At 38.7% G+C, this 27,943-nt stretch overlaps 3 protein-coding genes and 2 pseudogenes across 4 annotated transcripts; 2 read left to right on the top strand and 3 right to left on the bottom strand.

The window, feature by feature from the left end:
* Positions 1 to 2,307: 2,307 nt before the first annotated feature.
* On the top strand, positions 2,308 to 3,267 carry LOC149387713 (transcription termination factor MTEF1, chloroplastic-like). The gene has a single exon (XM_089623888.1). It carries the CDS (start codon positions 2,430 to 2,432, stop codon positions 3,219 to 3,221), a length of 792 nt encoding a protein of 263 aa, XP_089480014.1. The 5' UTR covers positions 2,308 to 2,429; the 3' UTR covers positions 3,222 to 3,267.
* Positions 3,268 to 3,309: 42 nt separating this feature from the next.
* On the bottom strand, positions 3,310 to 12,980 carry LOC149387712 (ubiquitin homeostasis protein lub1-like). Its single transcript, XM_089624572.1, has 23 exons — positions 12,788 to 12,980; positions 12,532 to 12,698; positions 10,988 to 11,176; positions 10,583 to 10,914; positions 9,968 to 10,071; positions 9,766 to 9,834; positions 9,094 to 9,154; positions 8,833 to 8,972; positions 8,162 to 8,351; positions 7,851 to 7,912; positions 7,492 to 7,580; positions 7,123 to 7,195; positions 6,913 to 7,029; positions 6,192 to 6,199; positions 5,942 to 6,032; positions 5,344 to 5,511; positions 5,064 to 5,141; positions 4,765 to 4,901; positions 4,575 to 4,651; positions 4,249 to 4,318; positions 4,031 to 4,096; positions 3,775 to 3,917; positions 3,310 to 3,514 (listed from the first exon to the last, which is right to left on the bottom strand). The coding sequence occupies exons 1-23, from the start codon at positions 12,978 to 12,980 to the stop codon at positions 3,466 to 3,468; spliced, it is 2,673 nt and encodes an 890-aa protein (XP_089480698.1). The 3' UTR covers positions 3,310 to 3,465.
* A 4,609-nt stretch (positions 12,981 to 17,589) lies between these two features.
* Positions 17,590 to 20,345, top strand: LOC149387711 (putative 1-acyl-sn-glycerol-3-phosphate acyltransferase 5). 2 transcript variants are annotated; one of them, XM_089624829.1, is made up of 4 exons: positions 17,590 to 17,758; positions 18,368 to 19,032; positions 19,117 to 19,247; positions 19,666 to 20,345. In XM_089624829.1, the coding sequence occupies exons 2-4, from the start codon at positions 18,452 to 18,454 to the stop codon at positions 19,686 to 19,688; spliced, it is 735 nt and encodes a 244-aa protein (XP_089480955.1). In that variant the 5' UTR covers positions 17,590 to 17,758; positions 18,368 to 18,451; the 3' UTR covers positions 19,689 to 20,345. The 2 variants fall into 2 exon arrangements, with proteins under 2 accessions (XP_089480955.1, XP_089480954.1); XM_089624828.1 differs by lacking the exon at positions 19,666 to 20,345 and having other exon boundaries at positions 19,117 to 19,320.
* Positions 20,346 to 23,536: 3,191 nt separating this feature from the next.
* Positions 23,537 to 24,971, bottom strand: LOC149387710 (UPF0496 protein At4g34320-like; annotated as a pseudogene).
* An 11-nt stretch (positions 24,972 to 24,982) lies between these two features.
* On the bottom strand, positions 24,983 to 26,051 carry LOC149387709 (limonoid 21-O-acetyltransferse-like; annotated as a pseudogene).
* Between the last annotated feature and the right edge of the window lie 1,892 nt (positions 26,052 to 27,943).

The following is a 27,943-nucleotide window of genomic DNA, read 5'->3' as shown; positions in this document are numbered from 1 at the left end:
AATTAGCTAATTATCTAGTTTCATTTAAAATTCTAGCCAAAATTTCATTTTATTAAAATAAATTATTAACTTTATTCTATAATGTATAGGTATAGACCTAAAGTAAATTAATCACCCAAGACATATTGAGGCTTCTTAATAAATGTATAACTTATATTCCATTAATAGGACGGTTAATTTTATCGTATTGTCTTATTATGTATTTGGTTCAAAATATTATTATATTATCATATCATGTATTGTTACTTTGAAGAAGGAAGTAATATTTTGATATCATATATACGCGTACATATACCACGTGGCGAGAAATGAGCAACGAGAAGTTGTATTCGGAGCTGCGTATATTACATTAATTACACCTTGCCACCGACTTAACTTACCTGATTTACTCTCATAAAACAAATCACAAGCTGAAACCTTACTAGTGATTTCTTGAAGGGAATCAAGCAAACCGAGCAATGAAAGTCGATCATTCAGCGGCGAAGAGACAGACTCGATCAATCAACGTACGTAAGTAATTCCTTAATTAATTTACCCACATTTACTGTGATACATGATTGTAATCAACCCGAATACAAAACCCTAAATATTGCCGCATTAGTCTTTAACTCGTAAGCTAGCAGCTTAAACCCTAATTCTCGATTAATTTTGGAGAATATCAATTGCAGATTGATCCTAGTTCGTTAATAGCTACGGTGCGATGGATGATTTGTGGAGTGATTTTCCAGCGATGGACGAGGAGTTCCTCTTCAGCGACGAGTTCAAGAAGAGCGTTCGGGACGAACACGACCTGCTGTTGAGCGAAGAGTTTTCTTCAATTTCAGCGGAGTATTCTTGCGTTACAAGCAACCCCGACGAGGATGAGAAGTCAACACAAGGACGAGTAGGACCCGGGAAGTGTATGAAGAAGTTGTTGTTGTGGAAAGAGCGTTGCGATGCAGAGGATGAGGCGAAGATCAAGTCAACGGCAATGAGAGAGCAAGAACGACCCGGGAAGAGCGTGAAGGTGCTCTTGGAAAAGCTTCGCGAAGCCAAGAAGAAGACAAAGACAAAGTCAAAAACAGGCACGACTGTGAAGGAAAGGATCGCAAAGGTTCTCAAGAACAAGAAAGTCGAGAACACCAAGGCCCACCGGTTCTTTTTCCCTCATTAGTTAGCTAATTATTTTTTGGTATTGTTTGTTTCCATTCCATTGGATATATGGTTGTAATTGTAAATACAAACTGAATGTTAAATGCTGAGAGTTGAGTAGGTGCCAACCTAGTTGGGATGTGCTCAACCTCTCATATATCATTCATTTCTTGATCAATATCAATGAAGTATTCTTTTTATTTCATTTTAATAAGCTGAAGTATTAAAAAATTAAAGTATATGATGATTAAATAAATACCACCACGTAATTGTTCATAAGCTGAAGAAGGCCGCACGCACAGACAGCGTTTTTTTCTATAACTCCGCCACCAAGTCCAACATGATGAATATACACGGCCCCCACTATTCATCCACGACCCGGTTAGATTTGTTTTGACTCAATGAATATTGAACTAACGCAGCCAAAGATCGGTTGTGTTTGTGTTTGTTAATTGTAGTTGTATTTGAGTCATTTGGGGGATTGATCTGTGTGAGAGACCAATCTTCTCTTCGCTCATTTTGTTGATATAGAACGTAAGTAGTAGTAGTAGTGGTACCATTAGTGTAACCTTGTCTTGAACAAAGTTGAACTGTTAAAATTTCAAGAATGTAGATACAACGAATGACAGCAGCCAAAGATCGGTTGTGTTTGACTTTATTTTTTTTTTCGATTTCATAGGAGAAATTCTATTGAATTATTTCCATTTCTTCTATCAACCCGATGATCACCGCTTAAGGTTCACAGCCCCTGTACACTACATGCTTCTATGCAGCAGCAACAACAACAAGAAAAATAGCAATCCTCCATCTTCTCTCAAAAACACCCGAGAGACGTGTAAGGCCCGGAAATAGGGGACTACAGAGAAATTAATATATGCCTCCATTATTACTCTCCCAATCCCATCATTTTTACCTATCTTATCATATACAATGCCAATACGTACTTTTCCTATATTTGTTTTATTTTAATATAAATAAATTCATACAGGTCGCAACGAAAGAGAAATTAGGCGAGTATAAATAAAAATAAAATCTATATATTAATGGAAAGGCATGCAAAACGTACTTATCTAGTTTTCCCTTCTTGACTTTGGACTATTTAGCAAATATGTCTAATAGAAGTTATAGAACTAGACAGCCTTTATCTTCCCCGGACTAAATGCTTCCATGCGAAAAAGAGAGAGAGAGAGAGAGAGAGAGAGAGAAATATCCCTTATCCACTCTCAAAGACCCACGCGAAAAACAACCACCTTTCAACTAAGACCACATATCCATAGTGAATTTTTTTGAAAAAAATTATGGTCTCATCTTCTTCATCGCTTGACCACTTCTCTTCCCCGGCGTTTCACAACCTGATTTCCTCTCCGTCTCACTTCATCAAGTTCCGGACCTCCCACCGCGAAAACATCCGCTACCTCAAAACCTTCGGCATAATCCGCCCCGACATCGACCCCAGAAACCTCCCCACCTCCGACGCCGTCGCCGGAATCCTCGCCGCCGTCGAGTCCCTCAAGTCGAGCGGCTTCTCCGACCGCGACATCCCCCGCCTCGCTGCCCATGCCCCCGACCTCTTCCGTCCATCCGGCGGGCCCACCGTGGACGCCATCCTCGCCTTCCTGGCGGACGAGGTCGCCACTGCCTCGCCAGAGGATTCACGGCAGATGATTCTGCGGTGCCCGGCGCTGATATTCTCTGACGTCGAGTACTGCCTCCGGCCGAGCCTGGAGTTGCTCCGGCGGGTCGGGGTGGCGGGGCTCGGGTCGCCCACGAGCCTGAACGCGCACCTTCTCAACACGCGGGTCGACAAGCTCGAGAGGATGCTCCGGTTCCTGAGGGACGAGGCGGGGCTCTCGGGGGAGGAGGCCGAGCGGGCCTGCGCTAGGGTTCCGGCGATATTCGGGTACAGCATCGAGGGAGTCTTGCGGCCCAAGTATGACTACTTGGTGTGGGAGATGGAGAGAGGGACGGACGAGCTGCTCAAGTTTCCACAGTACTTTGGGTTCAGCTTGGGCAAGAGAATCGCGCCCAGGCACGAGCATCTCAAGAAGAGGAATGTCAAGATTCCTCTCAATCGAATGGATATGGGGTGACCAAAAGTTCTATGCCAAATGGAAATAACCAATAATTACCGTAACCTACTTCTTTTTTTAAATTGAATATATGGATAGTGTATTACAAAATAAAAAAACATCAGTTTGTTACCGTCTGCTCCGAGAAAAAGTATACAACAAGATAAACTGCCTTTTCATAAAATTCATGGCAGGCTCTTAAACTGAGCATCGGTGAATTTGGGAATTTAAAAACAAGTGTCTATGCTTGGGGCAGGTTTGTCTTTCATCGCCTTGCTCGATTCCCTTCGATCTCTTGTGTTTTGCACAAAAATCTGTAAGAGAACAAGATTACAAAAACTACATAAAAAAGCTATCTCCAAACAGTCACAAATTTATCTCAGAACATCTAATGGTAGTTTTCTAACTGGAAAACAGGGTCATGGGGGTAATTAGAGTGTAATTAAACTGAATGCTTCATTCAACGTACGGTTGATTTGGGGGTTTAGATTCAATCTGTCTCACTACACAAAAAGCTTAGCCAATTGGGAAATAACATACTGTAATAAAAGAAATGAGAAGGAAAATAAGTTACCCCAACATCCAGTTTGTTTTGATTACGAGCTCGATATCAGTTCCGACTTCAGCGACTTTGGTGTCTTTGGAAGCTTTTGCTGCTTTAGCTATGCTTTGCACATCGAAGTCCAAAGCTAGTCTTTTGACTAGACCGTTCAGCATCTGTTTCAAAAGCAAATATACAAATAAATAAGATAAGAGAAAACAAACGCGCCGAGCTTGTTCGGCACCGATTGACTAACATGTGATAATTATACATGTGGTGAGAAACATACCAGTGATCCGATTGCAACCAAAGCACGGAATTTTGAATCAACTTCTAGATTTTCCTGCTCGGCAAGCTGCAGAAACGATATATTATCAAGTTATAATATTTAACCCAAGTCCATAAAAAATGTAATAGCAAACGTAGCACAAATAAATCCAACCTCAACATTATGGAAATATGAAGTTCCGTTTTCAACACAAAATATTTTGAAAGAGTGAATCATACCTCGATAGCAGCAGAAAGAACCTGAGACTGACCTTCTTCATCCTTCTTTTCAATCAACAGCACCGCATAGCTGGCACATTACGAAACATGGCTCCAATCATAAAAAGAGGAAGAACAAAATGCATAAAACCCTTTCGTTTCATCAGAAATAACCGACTCAGAAAATAAATAAATCAATAAATCAAAGAGATGGCTAGAGAAAAGTGCACCCAAATAAATAAATGAATAAAATCATTCAAAAAAAGGCACGTGTAAAGATTATGGAATCAAACCCCTATCTGATCCTTGTGGTTTTATGCAATGGTGTAGTCAAATTTTATACTTACTTCAATAGACAGGTTGAACCAGCTAACTGTACATGCTTATTTGTAGACGAAAGACAACCAGAGAAAGCATTAAGAACCTGCAATATCAAAAGTTGAAGAATTCCTTATACAGGGATATTCGGTAATCGTGGGAATCTAGATAACTGGAAATCTTCCTGTAAGAAAGTTTAGCAAACTCTCATTTTTTTACCTCGCCACGATGTCTTTGCAACCAGTGAAGATAGCAAGAACTCTTGAACAAATTTGTAACAAGACGAATGCATGTCAGGAGGATCGCTGGTACTGAAATGTTTTCGGCCACCTTTCTTACGATATCGAGTAACACATCTAAACAAAAGACGCAGAAAGTCAACGATAGCAAACTACAGATATCAATTTTTATTTTTTTTGTTATATATTTGTAGAACGGAGTAAAGCGTCGGAGAAAATTTACCACGGAAAAAACTTTCAATGGAAAAATTAAGGCATGGGTATTTCTATTAGCAGTACCATTTGTATCCTTAGTGTGCTGAAGAAGTAGAGTAGCTCCTTCCGGATGAAGGACAGCAATCCTGAGAGTATCGATTACTGCAAATAGAAGACCACACAAGCCATAAAGTTAACTTCTTGAATGGTCGAGTTAGAAATACTGGATAATTTGCTTTTAATTTTTTCACGAGCTTTCTACTACATTTGAACTCAGATTTTTCAACAGATGTTAAAAATTAGTTTCAATATAAAAATAAAAAAATAAAAAAAAAATAAAAAAATCCTGAGGTCTAGCTCCAACCTGGAAATATCATTGCAAGTGGCCATGACTTTATCAGTCTCACCAACATAGCAACATCAGTATCTGCTAATTTGCTAGAATGATAATGTGACGTGCCCTTCAAAACTTTTACTAAAGAGGCCAATCTGGAAAGCTCAAGCTCTGATAGAGCCAAGTGCTTATCAGAACCTATGGATTGATATAAAGAACAATAGATTTGAAAGAAGAAAAAATTACAATATTTCTATGAGCATCTTGAGGTCTAGTTAAATCCCCATCTTACTTTTAAAGAAATCCACTGGCCTAGATACCATTTTTTTCCTATGCAAAATATAAGGTGAAGGATAGTCTACATAGCTAACCCGTTGCAGATAAAAACAAGGGATAAATATAAAACAGAGAACACCTCTAAATTTAAAAGGAAAAAAAATAATAATAATAAAATCTCCAGGGGGAAGAAAAAAAAAAAAAAAGGTCTGTGCAAAGCATGGGGCCAAAAAAATCCCTTCTATACGAAATACTTCGGAAAAAGAGAGAGACGCATAAACACCCAATCATGCTGGTAAACTGTAACTAACCACCTAAAATAATTGACCGCATATTCAGTTACATTAAGAACCTGCCTGATCAGAGTGCAGAGCAAAATTAAATTCTGTAATCTTCTTGAGAATTCCATCAAATGGAGCCACGTCGAAAACAAGCATTCCTTTCTGGAAAGATGTAGAATAAACACGTTAGATGAATATAATTTTCTAGATAAATTATTGTCTGTTACAACTGATAAATAATAATAGCAGAGAAACAAATCAGTCTACACAGGTTTGCATTTTGGTCTGAACTAGATAGAACTAGGCTAATTTTTTTTTTACGGTGGTAACTGTAAATAACAATATTAATTTCAATTATTCAAATTAGTAAAGGATTAATACAGAAAATGCATTGAACATACCTTGGGAAAATGCTTGAAGGTTGGTACAGAAGCACTGGCTGCTAGATGTAAAAGAGTTAGACAGAGTGATTACATGCTTGCAATTCATACATGACAGATTAAGCAAATCAGCTAGCGAAAAAAGACCTAACAGTACCGGACTTGTTGGAGTGGTCTCCAGGAACATAAGCGCCGGCTGAAAAATGAAAAACACAACCACATTAACCAACCAAAGACAAAAGGAGAAGTATCTTCAAGTTGTTCACGGAATTGACCAGATGACACAATACTCACAGCCAATGATATACGGAGTGTCTGTTCAGTGAATTTGATTATTGCTCATCGTCTCAAAAACTGATTTTGCGGCCAATGTAACCGCACCGTACTAAAATATAAATCAAGATTTTTTATTATATAATTAATGCGAATTGTAGACAAACTCAGCACCTATAAACAACTTGTGATTATAAACCTATATCTCGATAAAGCTAAATGAGAGATCACATGCTACAGCCCACAAAATGTTCATATGTTCGGCAAAATTTATTATGCAGTGCACTTTAGACCACAGAATCCTAACATCCCATTGGTAGCTTAAGATTTGATTGAGATTCTCCAATATATAGACGTAAATGGATACTAAACTAAAAATGAAGAGTTACAGAGGTTTAAAATTAGAGGGCTAAAATATGGAAGAAGAGAAGAGAACAAGTAGTTACCTGATCTATTGTAAGGCAACTTGCGTATGGGCTCACCATCTCCAATATCAACATCAAAAACTGAAAGAAAAAGAGAAGATGAAGTTCTTTTTTGAAATCGATTTATAATTGATAATGTGTCTGATTTGAAATTTCAGAAATAAAGATGCTTACCGTAATCATATTCAATTCCATCAAGAACAGGACGTTTTGTGCTGTTGTCCGGTCCATCAACAATCTCTCCAATCTAGTTAACACAAAATCAATGACACGGATATAACACAAAGTAAATAAATGAAACTTGTTTGAAGAACTTGAAGCAGAAAAGTGATATGTTCATTTTCTAAAATGTTTCCAATCAACCCGAAATAAAGCAGCATATAGTTTTTTTGTGGATTACAAGTACAAGAAAATATGCTAACAGTTGCAACCAGCAAATGAAAACTTGCAAAATACAGAAATGGATGATTTCAGAGCCACATGAAAACAAGAGCATGACAAAACGCTTGATATAGACAATGCAAAATATAAAAAGATAATTACTTTATCCCACTTTTGTTCTCTCAAATTCCAAGCATATACCACACCGTTGTCCCCTTCTCTAACAACTTTTGTCTGACCATCACTGGAGCCTATATATCATAATGTTTGAACACGTGAATAATAATCAACGAGTTCAAGAACAAGGAAGTTAATACGACTCCACGAACACACGAGGCTACATTAAGTTATGGTAGCCTGAATTGCTTTTGGAAGTTATATGAACATAAATTGTTATTCGTAACCTCATCTATATTCTTAAGACTATCACTAAAAAAATTACAATGAGTAACCTTTTGATCAGTACAGCATTCTAAGCTCAATGTTGCCAGAAAATGAAAAATTAAAACTATCAGTATTACCTGGAATTTGCAAAGCATCGAGCCCGGGTAGATCTTCCAGTTTTAGTCCTCCAACTTTCTTTCTGAAAAAAGGCCACAAAGTGAAAACCAGACAGCTAAAAAGAGGAAGTAAAGGCTTCAAGAGAAGTCTTATTTGAGGGGGTGGTTGATATTCAATGAAAGGCAACGAAAAAATTATGAGGTGTGGATTTTGTTTGAGAGAGAATGCAGGCAAGCCATGACAGTAGATTGATATGACAAAACCAAAATCTCAGACAATATTAGGCTAGTAGATTAATAACTCAAACTGGTAGATAAGCTTTGAATCGTACCGGCTCAATTTGTATTGAGAAAGCAGCGATGCATATGACTCGAGATCTACTGGATCAGCAATCTTATCATGATTTGTTGTCCAAACACGTGCAACTCCATCTGAACACGCAGTCACAATATCCCCATTTTCCAAGAATTTGGCATCCCAAACACAGCCGGGGTGTTCTATGCTTTGAACGCATACCCCATCTGAACAATTTGATTAAAACTCAAGGTTATAAACTAAAATGAAATTCATGTTGCAAGCATTAAAAAATTTGGACAAAAACTAATGCCCTGTGATACCGGAGCACCCAAATGCACAAAAGTTATACTAATGATTAATGAATATCTCGGGCGCGTTGAAAGTTATGCTCTGCCTATTTTAAATTGATGAGACTAGAAAAGATTAAAAGCCAAACAGTTTTTTTTTTTTTCTATTAGCACAATGCTTTTTGCCTCAGCTTCATCCAAACAAAACTAAATAAAATCCATCAGATCCAAACTTATAGGTCTTCATAAGCTTTCTATTCTAATGACAACCAAAGAATTGTAAGTCTTGGCGTAAAATAAATAGCATACGTTTGATAAATCATATAACTGAGAGAAATAAGCACATAAACTGGAGAGAAATTTAGAAACTATCCCTTCAGTGCAAAATGACTATGAGGTTGAGATAGAAAGCTTTTACCTTTCCATATCTTTGCAAAACGATCTTCACTACCACTGACTATAAGGCCAGACTCGTGTGAATCAACTGAATAGACAATGGACGTATGACCAACCATCTCCAATAATACTTCACCCGTCAAAGTCCATAACCTAACGGAACTGCATCATTGTCACCATATAAAGCTTGAGTTGTTATAAAAACATTATATTAACATCATTAGGGATGCACTTCGCACCAAAAGAAAAAGTTCGAAAGATAAGAAAAGTAAGAAATTCTAACCCATCATGTGATGCTGAAAGAATTCCAATATCAGACATCACTGCCAATCCTCGGACAGTGTCTGCAACCACATACATGTATACTTTCAGATGACAATTTATTTCAGACAACAGAGTAAAATATGGTTTACACTTATTGAGGGAGCCAAAAAAGTGTAATCTAATCAATGCACTTCCTGTATTGATTGACAGGATAAGTTGATTGACAGGATAAACACCTGTATTGCGTTATGGCTTCACTCTATTAGTAAAGTTTTTGGGGCGTTTTCTCTCACAGAGTTGGGTAGGGATTGGGTCAGTGCTATGTAATCTGTTGTACGGGTTTTTTTCCTCTCTCTTTCGGAGCTGGTTTTGAGTTCTTTTCAGCTCTTTTGGTTGTAATCTTTTTGGCTGTGCCTTTTTTTCAATAAAGGATGAGTTTCTTTTAAAAAAAAAATCAATGCACTTCCATAAAATGAGTCAAACATCAGTGATGAGCTCGGTGTCTTTCGCTAAAATGCAAGCGGAAACAGAATTCAATTCCTACCATCGCCCAAATCCAAATGTCGCCTTTCTATATTAACTTTTTCATTTTTTCATTGGTTATTTGGATTCGAGCAAGCAATAAAAATTTTTTTAAACCTAATATATGTACTACGCGGAAATGTTCGAAACTAAAATTTAACAACCGAACCTGAATGCCCCGCCAAGGTACGTGTGCATGCCTTGCCTTTCCAAATGTTAATAGTTGTATCGCTTGAACCTAAAATTGAACATAAGAATGACGAGGATGTATAGCTTCAGCAACTCCAATGGATGTTCTTATAACTTATACCCTTAAAGAAATTAGCAATACATTGTTGAAAGTTTAAAAATACTAATTATATGAAAATTACCTGAGGCAAGCTCGCCTGAAGGTAACTTAATAACTGCTTGGATAGGTGATTTGTGACCTTCCCAGGATTCAACAACTTGACCTTTTCTCCACCGTTTTAGAGTACTATTTCAAATACAATAAAGAGATTACAGGTTTGTGAATTCCAATCAAATGAAACACCCCAAAAGAAAATTATATAAAATCAAAAACAGATTCGCCCATTATACAAATGAGGCAATGCCATTCTCCATGCTTAAAAAAGTGAGAACTTTGAGAAGACAGACTAGCAGTATGCTTGCAATGACTCCAACAAAAAACTCACAAGCATAAGATACTATTGTTATATTTACTAATGAAAGAATCTAATAAGCCTACAACGAGTTTTCCTTCATCTACCAAAACTCGTAACAACTTGAAGCCAAGATTCTCATGCCGAAATCAAATCTTTAACACAATGCATCACTGCAACTTATCATCAGAATATACCACTATGTTACAAAACACTACTGTTTCTTCTTCCCAATTTACTCCCCTTTCAGTCCTCCAAATGTCAAATTTGCATCAAATGAACCTCAACCAAAACAAGGTAATAAAAAATATTTCATGAACGCCGGGAATCAAACAGAAAACTCACCAATCAACAGACGAGGACACAATGTCGCCGCCGTCCACAGCAACGCCGGTGACCTGAAGCTGGTGCCCCTTCAGCGTCTGCACCGGGTCGCCGGTCCTGAGGTCCCAAACCATGACCAGCGTGTCCATTCCGCCGGAGACGATCCCGCCGGCCGGCATATCCTCTGTGGGCGAAATCCAAGCCACCGGACCAACGAAACTCGTGTGGCCAAGCAGGATCTTGGCGGCGGAGTAGCGTCGCGCGTCGGAGGCGTCCGGCGTCCAAAGCCGCACCGTCCGATCTCGCGACGATGTCGCGATTCCGACATCGCCACAGACGCAGATTCCTCTAACCTGGAGATTTTAGGTCACTCGATTAGGTTTAGTGAGAATTGATACAAATGCAGAGAGAGAGAGAGTGACTCACGTCGTCTTCGTGGCCGTGAAGCTGGCAGCGCAACTGGTATTCGGTAAAATCGATGTCGATGAGAGAAGAGGCTTTTAGAACAACAAAATTATTCAAGAAAGAAGACGAAGACGGAGAAGAAGAAGTGAAAGAAACGAATGAATGTGGACTCAGGTATGGTCTAAAGTGTAATATGGGTTTTTTCAGGGACTGATATGTAAATGGAAGAAAGAAAAAAGGAAACCCAAAAGAAGAAAAGGTTTGCTTGGTCCACAAGTTTTCTATTAATAAAGCCCAATATAATGACAAATTTGGTTATTTTCTTTTAAATTTACCTCCTCCAACAATTTCTCTTATGGCACAATCCCAAAGAATCTTCTAAAAAAAAATCTCATAATCAATCAAAATCATAATTTGGACAATTATTAATAAATTCAAGAGAGATAATATATTATGTACAATTTTACCATTTTCTTCTTTTTTCTCTATTTTTTTCTCTATTTGTTTTCTATGAATCTCGTATATGTCAACAAATTTAGATTTATTTGACGATTTGTTGACATATATATGTCAACAATGTCAACAAATGAAATAATTTGTTGACATATATGTCAACAAATGACACGATTTATTGACATAATTTTCATGTTTTATCATATTCACTTGTATGTTTCACGAAACCCGAGTAGCAAGCTTTCACCGGACTTGTATTGTATAAGATATTTTTAACTCATGTAATTTAAAAAAAAAATTGAGAGATACGATTTGTGAATGATTAAAAAAATTACACATTTTGACGACACGATATATTAATATATATGTCAGCAAATTTGAATTTATTTGAAGATTTGTTGACATTATCTCAATAAATAACACGATTTGTTGACATATATCTTATCAGATGAGATAATATGTTGACATTGGTTTGATGAGATTCGCACCTTTAAAGCATTTTCATCAAAGCGTGATACTAGTAATTATAGTATAATAACACAAACATATATCTAAGAATTCATATTTCAATAGCTAATTACATTCACAGCTACATGTTTGAAAAAGAATTCTAACTTGCTTTATTCCAAAAGTATTCCAAAACAAATTCTAAACATGCTTTTTTCTTAATACTCGTCAATGTTTCCCCAATTTGAATAGAGAAGTTAGATGCAAACTTGGTTAGATGAAAGGGGATCAGCTATGTAAAAAACGTACTGGAGTCTAAAGCATAAATTAGTGGTGAAAATTATGAAGACTGAAGTAATATCTGTCTACATACTCTTACAAATTTAATACCAAGTCAATTCACTAGTTTCATATTTCAATTGTTTGTAGATGCTTTAAATTATCTTTGCCAAACTATTTTTACAAGTAATTTGCGGTCCATTAGAAGTTTAATTCAATAAAAGCAACAAAAAAAATTATTCACCAATTTGTGAATGAACCAAAACCAATTGAGTTAAAGATCCAAAATGCTGACAAAGTAAGAAAAATAAAAAATAGAGCGGAGGTGAGTTGTTGATCAAACCCAAACCCTCGAGAAAATCGAAAGCCCTCCGAATCGAACCTACGTCGCCGATGAAGTTCCTATGGACCTCCGTGAACGCAACTCTCTTCGAGAAATTGGATTTGTATCGCTCGACGATTGAGTTTCTGTAGAACATGTAAATCATAGGGCCCTTCCCCGGATACCTTGAGTCAGAAAACTCCGACAAGAATCGGACCTCGCATATGTGCTCTTCGCCGAACGAGAACCATCATATGGATAGAAAGAATTCGGAATAAGGGTTTATGAACTATTTGAGAGAAACCAAAATGATGACTTACGAGCGTAACTTAGTACGTGGATGACGGGGACGGCGGGTTCGGAGCTCGGTGATGGTTTCAGCAGGCGGGGAGAGGTGGTATTCACGGCGATCGGAGTTTCAGTTGGTAGTTTTGCCTTTGTCCCCAGGAGACGATTAGAAGCCCACTCCCAGTGAAGCATACTGCCACGTAGCACCGCCGTCGAGAGAGACATCACCACTACTTTAAGAATTCATGACCCTCTGCCACCAAGAGTACGGGGGATAATCTGGATGCGGCTGGACTCTAACGATGGTGTTGAGAGGTTGTGGTGAACAATACTGGTCGTTGTAAGAGGAAGATCCTTCGTAATATGTAAATGAAGAATACTCCAGGTTTTGAGGAGCAAGTCTTGCCGATCTAAAATTGTTGGACAACTGATCAATGTCATTCCTAGACGTAAATGGCATGACATCATTCCTACTTCATTGATGCGTCCGTAACCTAAATTGAGGCTGTTGGTTTACATTATGAATATGAAATTGTCTATTCAATTGAAGTCAAATATAAAGACTAAGACCACATCCAAAATTTAGAGAAATACTTTTTATTTCAAACGAGTTGAAGTCTTGTCTGTGCATCTTACTCTAAGTTTATGTCTATCGTCTAGTAATAAACTTGTTAACTAAATTTTAGGGGACTCTAATATGGCTTCTTATGAATCAATAATGTGTGTTCTTTCTCTAAAGTTGTTTAGTTAGAAGAATTCATCTCAAGATAGAAATTATATTTTCAACTAAACAATCATTATTTTATAATACCCTTTATGTTTCTAAAAAAAAATATTATTTGTTTTATATTGGGAAACTTGATAAACCAAGCATTGTGTGACACACCATTTGAAAATAAAACCATATTTTGGTAGTCTTAGGAAAACCAAGCATTTTTAGTGATGAAAAGTCATAAATGCCCTTACTTATTTTCTTCCTTCATCAGAGTACATGAGTTCCCAATTAAATCAGTTTAACAAAATAGAAAAAAAAAAAAAAAAAAAAAAAAAAAGGGAGCAAAACCCACACCCACGCACGGCGAACCCACGGCGAACCCCCGGCAAACCCCACGCACGGCAAACCCCCACGCACGAATGGGTAAGTTTCGATCCCTAATTCGATGATATTTTGTAAGAGATTTGTTTGATTTCCTGAAAAAAAAAAAAAAAAAAAAAGAGTTTGGGTTCGTCAAAGTTCGAATTTGTTGTCTGTAATTTCGAACTTTATAGCTGTTATTTCGATTGTATTTCGAAGCTTACGATGCCCACGCCCTAATTCCTTTAAACTCAAATTTGTTGGGCCTTCTATGTAGTTAACAAGTTGAGAGAAGAAAAATGGGTAAGTTTCGATCCCTAATTCGTTGATATTTTGTAAGGGAGTTGTTTGATTTCCTGAAAAAAAGAGTTTGGGTTCGTCATGTTGGGTTCAGGAAAAAGTTCGAATTTGTTGTCTGTAATTTCGAACTTTATAGTTGTTATTTCGATTTAATTTCGAACTTTTTTAACTTGTACAAATTTGACTTCTAATGTATACTTTTTAACTTCTTAACAGGTTCAAACGTTAATATATGTTGTTTATTTGATGGTACTCGGGTGAACAAAGGTACAAAATGGGAATATACTAATGAATCGCGATTCAAACTGCGTGCACTCGCGAAAGACATATCTCGGGCGGAGCTATTAATCGCTATGTACGAAGCTTTTTGTGTCGATGAGTCGTTATACGATTTGAAACTTGAAGCTGCGTATGTTTGGGCTGGAAGACCAATGCCTCCTCTCATTATGCCTTCTAATGTGTATTGATAATTACTTTGGTAGTTTTGGAGACTAGTTTTATGGATGAAATTTGGGTTTGTAATGTATACTGAAACCTCTGAAATCCATTACAAAAAATAACTGAAATGTCTGAAATTCAACACATGAATAACCTGAAATGTCTGAAATCCAACACATGAATAACCTGAAATGTCTGAAATCAAACACATAAACTAACTGAAATGTCTGAAATTCATTACAAAAAATAACTGAAATGTCTGAAATCCATTACATAAAATAACTTAAAACTCTGAAATCCATTACATAAAATAACTGAAACCTCTGAAATACATTACATGAATAACCTGAAATGTCTGAGATCCAATATATGAATAACCTGAAATGTCTGAAATCAAACACATAAACTAACTGAAAACTCTGAAATTCTTTACAAAAAATAACTGAAATGTCTGAAATTCAACACTTGAATAACCTAAAATGTCTGAAATCCATTACATAAAATAACTTAAAACTCTGAAATCCATTACATAAATTCAGAGTTTTCAGTTATTTTATGTAATAGATTTCAGAGTTTTCAGTTATTTTATGTAATGGATTTCAGAGTTTTAAGTTATTTTATGTAATGGATTTCAGACATTTCAGGTTATTCAAGTGTTTGATTTCAGACATTTCAGGTTATTCATGTGTTGAATCTCAGACATTTCAGGTTATTCATGTAATGTATTTCAGAGGTTTCAGTTATTTTATGTAATGGATTTCAGAGTTTCAAGTTATTTTATGTAATGGATTTCAGACATTTTAGTTATTTTTTGTAATGGATTTCAGACATTTCAATTATTTCTTGTAATGGATTTCAGACATTTCAGTTAGTTTATGTGTTTGATTTCAGACATTTCAGGTTATTCATGTGTTGGATTTCAGACATTTCAGGTTATTCATGTGTTGAATTTCAGACATTTCAGTTATTTTTTGTAATGGATTTCAGAGGTTTCAGTATACATTACAAACCCAAATTTCATCCAAAAAACTAGTCTCCAAAACTACCGAAGTAATTATCAATACACATTAGAAGGCATAATGAGAGAAGGCATTGGTCTTCCAGCCCAAACATACGCAGCTTCAAGTTTCAAATCGTATAACGACTCATCGACACAAAAAGCTTCGTACATAGCGATTAATAGCTCCGCCCGAGATATGTCTTTCGCGAGTGCACGCAGTTCGAATCGCGATTCATTAGTATATTCCCATTTTGTACCTTTGTTCACCCAAGTACCATCAAATAAACAACATATATTAACGTTTGAACCTGTTAAGAAGTTAAAAAGTATACATTAGAAGTCAAATCTGTACAAGTTAAAAAAGTTCGAAATTAAATCGAAATAACAACTATAAAGTTCGAAATTACAGACAACAAATTCGAACTTTTTCCTGAACCCAACATGACGAACCCAAACTCATTTTTTCAAGAAATCAAACAACTCCCTTACAAAATATCATCGAATTAGGGATCGAAACTTACCCATTTTTCTTCTCTCAACTGGTTAACTACATAGAAGGCCCAACAAATTTGAGTTTAAAGGAATTAGGGCGTGGGCATCGTAAGCTTCGAAATGAAATCGAAATAACATCTATAAAGTTCGAAATTACAGACAACAAATTCGAACTTTTTCCTGGATCCCACATGACGAACCCAAACTCTTTTTTCAGGAAATCTAACAAATCTCTTACAAAATATCATCGAATTAGGGATCGAAACTTACCCATTCGTGCGTGGGGGTTTTCCGTGCGTGGGGTTTGCCGAGGGTTTGCCGTGCGTGGGGTTCGCTGTGGGTTCGTCGTGCGTGGGTGTGGGTTTTGCTCCTTTTTTTTTTTCTATTTTGTTTAACTGATTTAATTGGGAACTCATGTACTCTGATGAAGGAAGAAAATAAGTAAGGGCATTTATGACTTTTCATCACTAAAAATGCTTGGTTTTCCTAAGACTACTGTTAACCACGTTTTGGGCCAACACTTAGAACTGTTTGTGGTTCGGTCTAGGGCCGGACCCTATGACCGCACGTAGGTTGGGTGTGGTGAGATCTACTCTTCTCGTCGTCTTTGCCTCGCCGAAAAGAGGTTCTCGGTTTCTCGTGACTTCATAATTAGTTCGCTTTCGTTTTCTTCGCGATCTTCGGATTCGTCGAGTTCTTCACGTTCTTCGAGTTCTTTGTGTTCGTCGAGTCCTTCGAGTTCGTCGTGTTCTTCGCGATCTTCGGGAGTGAAGTAGAGGTTTTGTAAGTTTTTCCAAACTTACCTCGATTGTAGATGGAGAGAGGGGTATTTATAGTTTTTCATTTTGGAGCTTGTGTGGGCTTTGTGGGCAACTTGGGCCAAAGTGGTCATTTTTGGCCGTGAGCCAGACCTGTGCCGATAGTTTGGCAGACCAAGGTGGCCGAGAGTTGGTGTCTGCCGAAGGTTTAGAGGCTCGCTGATAGTTACACGCCGATAGTTTTCACGCCGATAGTTTTCACGCTGATAGTTACACGCCGATAGTTTACACGCCGATAGTTTTCACGCCGATAGTTACACGCCGATAGTTTTCATGCCGATAGTCTAGGTCATGAAGCTCGCCGATAGTCTCGGTCATAAGTTCGCCGATGGTCTTACTTTGCCGAAGATTTTTAGGACGCCGATAGTTTGATCTTGAACTTCGCCGATAGTATGGCCGCCGATAGCTCAATGATTCTTCCTTTCGCCGATAGTCTTGCTTTGCGAAAGGTTCTAGGTCGCCGATGGTTTGCATGACGATGGTTTCAACACGTCGATAGTTAGGTCTTGAACTTTGTCAATTCTTGTCGTTTTAGGCTCTCGGGGTATCGTTTTTACATTGTTAAAACGATGACATAACAACTACCAAAATATGGTTTTATTTTCAAATGGTGTGTCACACAATACTTGGTTTATCAAGTTTCCCTTTATATTTTAAGATCATGGGAGTCTCCTTAAATATTCTCAAATATTCTTCCTAAAATTCGTTCATTAGATTCGTGGCATATTTCGTAATTTTAGGCGGATATGATCCTTAGTCTTTTATAGCCTTGTTCAGCAGCAGGTACTACCGTCCAACAGTGGTAACCGACTGCTCAAGCGTTCAAACTTCAAACTTCAAACAAACATCAAATTTTTCGACATTGTTTCCAATTTTCAAGGTAAATCCTTTTTTTTTTTTTTTTCCTTTTTCTTTTGTCGATTCTGTTCCGTGCCCTTAAAAACATGGCCTCAAGCTATTTGATCTTCAGTCACTCACTACATTCTCAGCAACTATACAACACTCGAGTTAATTACTCTCTTTTTTTTTTGTTTGGCAAAAATACCCTTTTATTTCTTCCCGGTATTGTTTGGCATTGATATTTCAGATGTGCTTTGTGGAGAAAAAAAAAGTAATGAAAAAAATGAGTCGGATCTATATATTGTAAAAATGTTACCCTTCTTGCTAATCAATCAGAATCAAGTAATTGACTATGAACCCAATCTAAAAGCTCATTTCTTTTACGATTTTTACGAATGAGCTGATGGGTTTTGTAGTAGATTGATTGAAAAGAATTTGGTAGATGATAATCAAGATAAAGTGGGAGATTTCTTTCCATTTTTATCCCTTATTGTTGGAATCGGGATTCATACTTGTCCACATTTTGCAATATTGGTCTTTTCACTGTAAAATTGAAGATAGAAGATAGAGAATCCAAGTAGTTCTCCAGTTTTATATTAATAAATCAAATACAAACAGCATTGAGTCTCTCTCTAATGCCCTTTTCCAGGTGTATACATATATATGTAGAGAGAGAAAGAGATAGAGAACCCGTGTCAATAGAAATGCTGCGAGGTTCTTGATCATTCGAACAATGGAAGCAAAAAACCCTTCTCAGACGATCGACAAAACCGACCGCGCCGCTCTGACTCCGCTCAGGATAATCCGGGGCGTCCTGTGCTTGGTCGTCCTCGTCTCCACGGCGTTCATGATGTTAGTCTACATCGGGTTCGCAAGCGCGGTCATAACCCGATTCCTCAGCACCCGACAGAGCCGGAGAGCGACCTCGTTCTTCTTCGGGTCGTGGATCGCTCTGTGGCCGTTCCTCTTCGAGAAGATCAACGGAACCCGAGTCGTGTTCTCCGGCGAAGCCCTCGGGAACGGGGATGATGATGAGCGGGTTTTACTGATAGCGAATCACGGGACTGAGGTGGATTGGATGTACCTGTGGGACTTGGCGCTGCGAAAAGGGATGGTGGGTTATATCAAGTACGTCTTGAAGAGCAGCCTCATGAAGCTTCCGTTGTTCGGTTGGTCGTTTCAGGTCATGGAATTCGTTCCCGTCGCGAGGAAGTGGGAGATCGACGAGCCTGTGATGAAAGCGATGGTTTCGTCTTTTTGGGACCCGAGGGACCCGCTCTGGCTCTCCCTTTTCCCCGAAGGCACCGACTTCACGTAAATATGAAATCTTTTTTACATCACTCTCTCAAATAGTAGTTTTTTACGATAAAAAGTTGAGTTTGTGTATACTTTACGCAGAGAGCAGAAGTGCATTCGTAGCCAGAAATATGCGGAGCAAAACGGCCTTCCTGTCTTAAACCATGTCTTGCTCCCGAAAACAAAGGGCTTCTTTCTCTGTTTGGATAGCCTCAGAGCAACTCTCGATTCAGGTTTCTTATGCCTATCTTTTATTTACATTGTAATGACATATATCAATCAGAGTATGATACTCTAGATAAGTAAATAGTTTGTTGCTTGTTTATAGTCTGAAATACATCTTTAATCTTATCAGTTAGAGTAGTTAGTTTACAAATAGGGTTTGAGAATGATTATTTAGGGGAAATGAATTATTACTGGGTCTCTTGAATGCATAAAGGTGCACCTTTCAACCTTTTAAGGTGCATTTTTTTTTTTTTTTTTTGGTATATTAACTGTTTTTTCAATCCCTACGTCTCATTAATCTTGCATCTTCCATCGATGTATCAAAGAATTTCGAGGGTTCTTATTGTCAATAACTCGGGATAATATTTGATCTAATCAAGTCTCTTCTTTGATATGTGAACTTGGTTTGTGTGTGTGTGTGTGTAGTTTACGACATAACTATCGCATAAAAGCATTGCTTGCTGACTTTCATGGACAATGTCTACGGCGTAGCTCCTTCAGAAGTCCACATTCACGTCCGGCGCGTTTCGCTCGACTCGATCCCGGTCTCCGAGGAAGAAGTCAACGCCTGGCTGGTCAACGCTTTCCGTCTCAAGGACCAAATGCTCTCCGATTTCCGCTCCCGGGGTCGGTTCCCCGACCAAGGAACCGAGGATCATCTCTCCACTGCCAAGTGCCTCGTGAATTTCGCGGCGGTGATTCTCATGACCGGTATTTTCACCTACTTTACTTTTTTCTCCTCGGTATGGTTTAAGATTTACGTGCCTTTGGTTTGCGTGTATTTCTCGCTAGCCGCGTGTTTCAACATAAGACCCGTTCCAATCGTCGATCTAGTCAAAGCTCGGCTCAAACAAAAATCTTCCTAAGGTCATTATTTATTTAATTTATTTAATTTTTATATGCTAGTGGCACTGATCATGTACTCGACTCTGGATATTATGTCCGCAATAAAAATGGTTATTGAATCGATTAAAAAGTTCATGCTTGCTGCTAGCTAGGTGACTATTGAGGAATTATGTTACTTGAATGCCAAGGCAATGATATATTTGTGGAACGACGTGTCGTTTCTCTTGCCAGAGAACTCATATAAACGACTCACTTTTACAACCTATGTATGAGCCCGAGCAAAATAGCAAAGTCAAACGTTGTAATTGTCAAAATAGCCAACTTTTAGTTTATTTTTATGGTAATTTAGCAAAATAGCCAAATCAAACTTTTAACATTGCTAAATAGCCAAGGTTTTGTAAATACTAAGTAAATAGCCAGATATCATTTAAGACACTTCTACATTTACTAAAAAGCCCAGGCATTTCCCGCCCATAAGCACACGGTTTACTTAATAAAAAAAAAAGGTAACGTGTAAACGAGAATCAAGGAAGTAATAACTGCAAATTAATGTAATCATGTTTCAGTGTTAATGTATGGGAAAAACCATTGTGAATGCGTTTAGAATTTTGAGTGTTTGGATGTTAGAATGAAAAAATAGGTGTTGACATATTTTGCAGTAAATCTGAGTAAATATTGGGTAGTTTAAATTTTTGTCGTGTGTAAATCTTTCTTTACACATATTTACACCGAGTATGTCAATCCTTGGATTTTACAACAATGTATGGTTGTTAATATATGTAGTAAATGTGTGTAAATATTAAGTACTATTATATTTGGTTATCAGGAAGTGTTTATTTACGCATATTTACTGCATAAGTTGTCATAACCTTAACTTATTTACATATATTTAAATAATAAACGATACAATATATTTCTGGCCGAAAATATCAGAAATAATCTATAAAAAGAAACAAATAAATTACAACTTCCACGTCCATTTAGTTCCTAAAATAAAGGGAATCATAAATTGATTAAATCATGTTCACACTTATATCAGGAAAACAATTCAAAAAATTTCGGGAAAAAATTTAAACCGAAAATTCAAATATGTAATTCAAAATTCAAACGCACATGGGCAATTTTCGGAAATAAAAAAACATATTATTGGGCCACGTTATCGGCGTGGCTATTTACTTAGTATTTACAAAACCTTGGCTAAATAGCAAATCATAAGGTTTGATTTGGCTATTTTGCTAATTTTTTGTTATTTTTAATGTGTAGCGCCAATATACCACATTAACAGTAAAAAAAAATACAAATTTGCCCATCATTTAAATAATATCAAATCAAAATATTTGGAAGATTCCCGCGTCCAAAAAAGAAAGAAATGAAATTGGAATCGAGTGTATAAATGCCAACTAAAACAGATCCACCGTGATAAATGTATATCTAACAAATCCACCGTGATAAATGCTTATCTTTCAAACACACAACCAAACCTACACTGCACGAGAAAAAATTCAAAAACAAAGTCAATTAACAGCAATCAACAGATATTAACGTTAATTAATATCATAATTGAAATCGTTCAAAAACCTACATAACAACAATTAACAGATATTAACGTTAATTAACAAGATTGAAAATCGTTCCATACATGAATCAGCTGGGAAGAACAAGGAAAAAATTCAAAAACAAAGTCAATTAACATATATTAATGTTAATTAACAGGATTGAAATCGTTCAAAAACATACATAACAGCAATTAACAGATATTAACGTTAATTAACAGGATTGAAAATCGTTCCATACATGAATCAGCTGGGAAGGAGGATTTTCCTCTGCCGCCCTTTGATCCCCTCTGTCGCATTCAAGAGGCACTGTCGGCAGTCATTCTTCGACAGGTCCGGCGTGCACTGCGCCAACCCGTACACCACCTCCGACCCCGGATCCAACTTCTTCCCCGCCGCGAACTTCCTGCCCTCGGAGTTCGCCGTCTTCACTGCGATCTCCGACAATAGGGCCTTCACTGCGATCTCCGACAACAGGCTATACGCCGTCAGCACGATCTGGTTGTCGCCGCCGCTCGAGGCCCGCGAGAGGTTCGTCTGGGCGATCTGGTTGTCGCCGCCGCTCGAGGCCCGCGAGAGGTTCGTCGGGGCGTGGCTCGGGACTGCATACACGGGGCTCTTTTCTTTTTGTAGTAATAATAATATTGGGCAATTAAACGTGTAAATTCTGTTAAACAAACATTAAAAGTGGATCATTGTTGACTTTTTCATTTTGATTCTTTCAGTTTATATAAAACCAACGTTAAAAAAAAATAAGGGCAATTTAGGTAGAAAAAACACGTATGATTTGCCAGCTCACCCATATTGGCTATTCTGCAAAAGTTTCTCAAAGGTTGGCTATTTTGCAATCTAAACGTTTGAACATGGCTAGTTCGTCTAATTTTTCTTATATTTTTTTGTTTTAAGATTTATTTTAGGACTTAAAGGAAAAGTGTTGTGATCGCTAGAATGGAATTGCTTAACCAAATTTGTTGTGTATGGAATCCAATAACCAAATTCCTAATGCATGTGTTCCAAATTCCAACTACTTCTTGTTATCTGTATCTTTATTTATTTTTATTTATTTTCGTTTTGCTTCAACAAATTGTGTTTGAAAGAGTTTGATGATTAAAAATTAAACAAAGAATCCAAATGATTGCGAAAGCAAAATGTGATGACATCAAGCAGTTTGCGTAATTCCCCTTAAGTGGTCAATAAGTTGTGAAGAAGTCACAGCAAAATGAATTGGTACCACAAAATAGGCTGGCTAATCACTTTATTTTTTTCTCTCTTTTTTTTTTGCTGTTGCTTTCTTCTCTCGTATTTCGCTCAGCAAATCCTCTCCGACTACCACACAGAAAGCTTGACCATTTCAAGAAATCACTTGACGTAAAAGACTCAGTCTAGTTCTACACTTTAATTTGTTCTCTTATTGTTCTTGCTTTGGTCATAACTCATGATAAACTCTTCTTAGCCAAGCCAATCACGAGGAGACTAATTTCTCTATACTCAACTATTCCATGCTCTTGGGCCGAATTATTGGCCAGATTGTCCCTCTCTCTCTCCAGACCTGAATTTGTTTCCTTCCAATTTCCACCTAAAAATTGGGCTTGTGTTGAACTAACACGTGCAATATTAAGTGATTATTTTACCTAAGAATTGATTGACAATTGACAGTGAAACCGAACCTTAATAGAAATAATTTTAGAGGAAACGTCAAAATCAGCTCGTCATTCATTGCAACGCCTTTCAGATTTTCCCAATCGATTACTCAGTAATTCACCAACAAACCATTGCAATTTGCATGTACAAATAATATTAAAAAAAAAATCCTAAATTTTAAAATTGTACATTGAATTAAGTATTAAACTACAAAGTCTATCACAGTTTACAACAACACGAATTACTATACTAAGAAATTGAATGGATCATCAATGGCCGTTAGGGTTTTTGATGATCCTCTGCAGAACGACGGTCCTGGCTCGCCGGATGTCCCTGCTACAGACATCGGCCTGAGCTCCGAGCTCGTCCACGACCTTCATGAACACTCCGAGATGCTTCCTTACCTCTTCGATCCCAACCCTCACGGCCTCCTCTCCCGCCTCATCGGAGCTGTCGATTGCGAACTCGGCGCTCTTCACCAGCCGTTCGATCTCCGTCTCGAGGCGATCAATCAGGACTCGAATCCCGTCCAGATCCTTGATCGCCACGTAAGTCCCGACCTGCATCGATCCGATCACCTCTCTCTGACCTTTCAGCGCGTCGTCGTACTTCCTCCACAACGAGTCCACCCACTTTCCGACGGAGCCTACCGGAACCGCCGCCGCCGCCGCCAACGCCGCCGCGACCGGAGGAGCCGCCACGGCGGCGGCGACCACGGAGCAGATCAGAACCGCGGCGAAAGTGGCGACGAAGATCATGCTCGAAACCTTTCTCCAAGCTTGGATCCGGCGAAGCTTCCGGTCGAGGCGGCTCTTCCGGCCGCTGAGCCGCTCCAGCATCGCGACCTGGTGGCCGTACACGTCGCGGAAGAGATCGAAGAACTCGGCGGTGAACGGATCTCTGGCGTCGCGGAATCGCCGGAGCTCCTCCAGATTCCTGGCACGGATCGGCTCGCCGGAGACGACGACGACGACGATCCTCCGCCGTCGAACTCGCAGAGCGCGACGAGGACGAGGAGCTGGGAGTCTCTAGCGCGCTTGAGGCAGCGGTCCAGAGCGGCGCAGAAATCTAGGGTTCGGAGGCTGTTCTCGAAGTAGTCCTCGACGAGCTCGAAGAGCTCTTGGCTTTTCCAGATGTCTTTCTTGCACTGCAAGATAACTTTCACGACCTCCTGGTTCATCTCGATGAGGCACTCGGTGACCTCCTTGAGAGACTCGAACGAGAGAGCTCGAACCTCCACGCCCACGGCCAGGGTGTTGATCACCTGGTGAGTCCGAGCTTGGAGCGCTGTGTCGAACGATTGGAGGTCCGAGTCCAGCTTCAGAGCCGCCTCGTATGAGCTCAGCTCCGCTGAGTATTGCTGTGCGTTGATTGTCGTCGTCGTCGTTGTCATCGTTGTGGTCGCCGAAGAAGAAGTACCGGCAGTGTGATGCGATTTCTTGCTCATATGGCTTCCCATGGTTTAGCCTTCGAAATACTCCAGATCTAAACCCAGAACCGTTTCAAAGTTTTTTTTTTGGTCGAAATGTCTTCAGACTATAAGATCATCACAGTAATCAAGAAAAATGAAAACGACTCGAACTTTATCTGCTCTCTGTTTTTGTTTTTGGTTTCTAGTTGCTTATTTGAGAATCACCGCTGAATCAGATGAATTTTTTTTTTTTTCCCTTTTCGTGTTGTTTTTCTGTGTTTGGAGAAGTGAAAGCGATGTGGGAAAATTAGTTTAATTTTTTTTTTGTAGGTATTTGTTTATATAGGGAGAGAGATTTTGTAAATAAGCTTGAAGAAAAGAAACTCCCAAATTCCAAGAAAATCCTTGGTCTCGTGATAAAAATTTGCATATTTAAGAAACTCCACGTCAGCTTCGAGCCTTGCCATAATCTCGGGTTTCAAGCTCACGTAGGCCTCAATTCCACCGCCGCGTTTGGAGTCAAAAAAGCTAATTTCGTTGTCGTAATTCAACGCCGCCGCGCTGACCCACGCAGGCTCGCCCCACCCAAAGTCGGCGTCGTAAAGAGGAAATATGCAGAGACTGTTGAAGCTAAACTCGAGAAACTCGCCGCCTTCCATCTCTACCCTCCTCATTTCTTCCACCACACGCTTCAGATTCGGGTCCTCCCCGGATTCCCTCATCTTTTCGAGAAACTCCTTGTCCACTTTCCTTATCTCCTCCCTTATCCTCTTCGCGACTTCTCCGCCGTCTGCGACGACGCTGCCGCGGATGATCGTGAACGCATCGCGGTAGATGGCGGCCAAGGACTTGATGAAGCTGATGAGAGAGAGACCATCGCCGAGCTGATGGGAGACGCAGATTCCGACCGCCACGCCTCCGCCGGAGAACATGTTGAGTCGGATTCCGGCGGCGAACTCGTTCATCTCATTGACTTCGAACGGAAGGAACTTCGAGAGCTCGCTAGGGTTAGGGTTTTTTATTACCTCGGAGAGCTCGTGAGGGCTCACGACTCGGGCCTCGGAGAAGGAGATTCCCTCGTCATTGCAGTCGACGAACTGGTCTTTTCTGACACGGCCGGCGAGCGGGTAATACAAGGCTAGGACGTCAGAGAGAGCCTTCTTTATTCGGTTCGATATCTCGCTGATCCCAGGCTCGTCGGCTCGGTCGTTTTTCAACTCGTAGAAAAAGATTAGAGGACTGTACATTTTGGGAGATATTTGGTCGAGATACGAGAGTGTTTAGCGGCGAAGATGGTCAGGTGTTTCCGACGACGGTTTGATGATCTCTTCCGAGGTTACTTCCACTTCAATATTCTTCATTTCTATCGAAACTCTAATATTTGTATTCCGTAACTTCGAGGTGGTATGTATATCTTCTGAATTACTTTGGTTTTTCTATAAATATTACGCTACCATGCCCGCATATAGATTTGATTGAAGACGGATATTATAATAAATGAATCTTTGAAGTTTTCTAAAAGGGAATTGTTTAGCAACTTTGTAGAGCAACTCTTTTCTTTTTTTGTTTTTTTTCGTCTTAAAGTTTGAAATAAGTATTTGTCATCGTTTATCTGATTAAGATATCTTGTTAGAATAATATAGTCTCTAATCCAAAAACATATGATTAGAAACATGAACCTTAAAGCGAAAGCTAAATGGATCAAGCGTTTACCTCCGGCCATTGTTATCGGAAAATCGTCGGAGCTTTATCGGTGACTCGGAATGGCTTCGCCGGCGTCAAAGAACGTCGTTTTGCTCTTCTAAACCGAAATAACCTCGAACTAGATGGTGTGTGTTTATGAATGAGATTAAAAGGCTTAGGGACCAAAACAACTCTCTCTCAATTTATAAACCGGTTCCTTTCCATCAAAGAGAAACGGAAATGAGAGGTTTAATGTGTATTGATTCGTTGCTATAATTATGGGATTTGATAGACCATAAATGGAGAGATATATCATAACGTATTTACTTAATATACTCCATATACAATATACGGTAATTAGTATCCATATATTCTATATTCGTAACGTATATCTTACATTCTCCCACTTGGTCTATAAATTCAATATATGTCGCAAGAAAATTAATATATAGATCATGACGATAAGTCCTCTATAAATGAGTATTATCTTCCATGTATCATATATATTACTTTTCACAAATTACCCATCAAAATATAATGAATAAACCATATGTTTATTATAGGTCCAAACATAATAAAATACTTCTCAAATCAATAATGATAATGAATGTGCACAAACCATATGAGAAATATTAAACTGAATACGAGTTTCGTAAATGGAAATGTAGCGTACTATGAAAAATTACATTATGGAACCAAGTCCCATATTTTCCACATGATCCTTAAATTTCTTTGGTGGCATGCCTTTAGTCAAAGGATCGGCAATCATCAACTCAGTGCTAATGTGTTGGATGAGCACTTTTCCATCTTTAACACGTTCTCTTATGGCTAGATACTTGATGTCGATATGCTTACTTCGACTTCCACTTTTGTTATTCTTAGCCATAAAGACAGCAGCTGAGTTGTCACAGTACAACTTAATAGGCCTAGAAATAGAGTCTACAACTCTAAGCCCAGATATAAAACTCTTCAACCAAACACCATGTGATGTAGCTTCAAAACAAGATACGAACTCGGCCTCCATGGTGGAAGTAGTGACCAACGTCTGCTTCGTGCTTCTCCAAGATACAGCTCCGCCGGCTAGCATAAACATATATCCTGAAGTGGATCTTCTGGAATCTATGCAGCCTGCGTAGTCAGCATCAGAGTAACCAACCACCTCCAATTCATTGGTTCGTCTGAACATAAGCATGTAACCCTTTGTTCCTTGAAGGTATCTCATAACCTTCTTTGCAGCTTTCCAATGGTCAAGACCTGGGTTACTCTGATATCTACCCAATACTCCAACAACATATGCAATGTCAGGTCTGGTACAGACCTGAGCATACATAAGGCTTCCCACAGCGGAAGCATATGGAATATTCTTCATTTGATCCCGCTCAAGATCATTCTTTGGATATTGATCAAGACTGAATTTGTCACCCTTCACAACAGGTGCTATACTTGGCGAACAATCTTTCATTCGAAATCTCTCTAGAACTTTGTTGATATAGGTTTCTTGAGACAAACCCAAAATGCCTCGTGATCTTTCCCTATGGATCTTAATGCCAATGACATAAGATGCCTCACC

Source organism: Urtica dioica, chromosome 8 (assembly GCF_054948205.1).
Source record: "Urtica dioica subsp. dioica isolate 48M chromosome 8, U.dioica_male_clone48M_v1_H2, whole genome shotgun sequence".
NCBI lineage: Eukaryota > Viridiplantae > Streptophyta > Magnoliopsida > Rosales > Urticaceae > Urtica > Urtica dioica.
The sequence above is the reverse complement of the archived record's forward strand: the minus strand, read 5'-3'. Positions and strand labels throughout refer to the sequence as shown.

Coding starts and splice junctions, on each gene's coding strand:
- LOC149387713 (XM_089623888.1), top strand. CDS start 2,430: ATGGTCTCATCTTCTTCATCGCTTGACCACTTCTCTTCCCCGGCGTTT.
- LOC149387711 (XM_089624828.1), top strand. CDS start 18,452: ATGGAAGCAAAAAACCCTTCTCAGACGATCGACAAAACCGACCGCGCC. Junction 19,033..19,116: donor CCCGAAGGCACCGACTTCAC/GTAAATATGAAA, acceptor TACTTTACGCAG/AGAGCAGAAGTGCATTCGTA.
- LOC149387712 (XM_089624572.1), bottom strand. CDS start 12,980: ATGTCTCTCTCGACGGCGGTGCTACGTGGCAGTATGCTTCACTGGGAG. Junction 7,581..7,850: donor CGATGCTTTGCAAATTCCAG/GTAATACTGATA, acceptor TATGATATATAG/GCTCCAGTGATGGTCAGACA. Junction 5,142..5,343: donor ACTTGCAATGATATTTCCAG/GTTGGAGCTAGA, acceptor TTCTATTTGCAG/TAATCGATACTCTCAGGATT.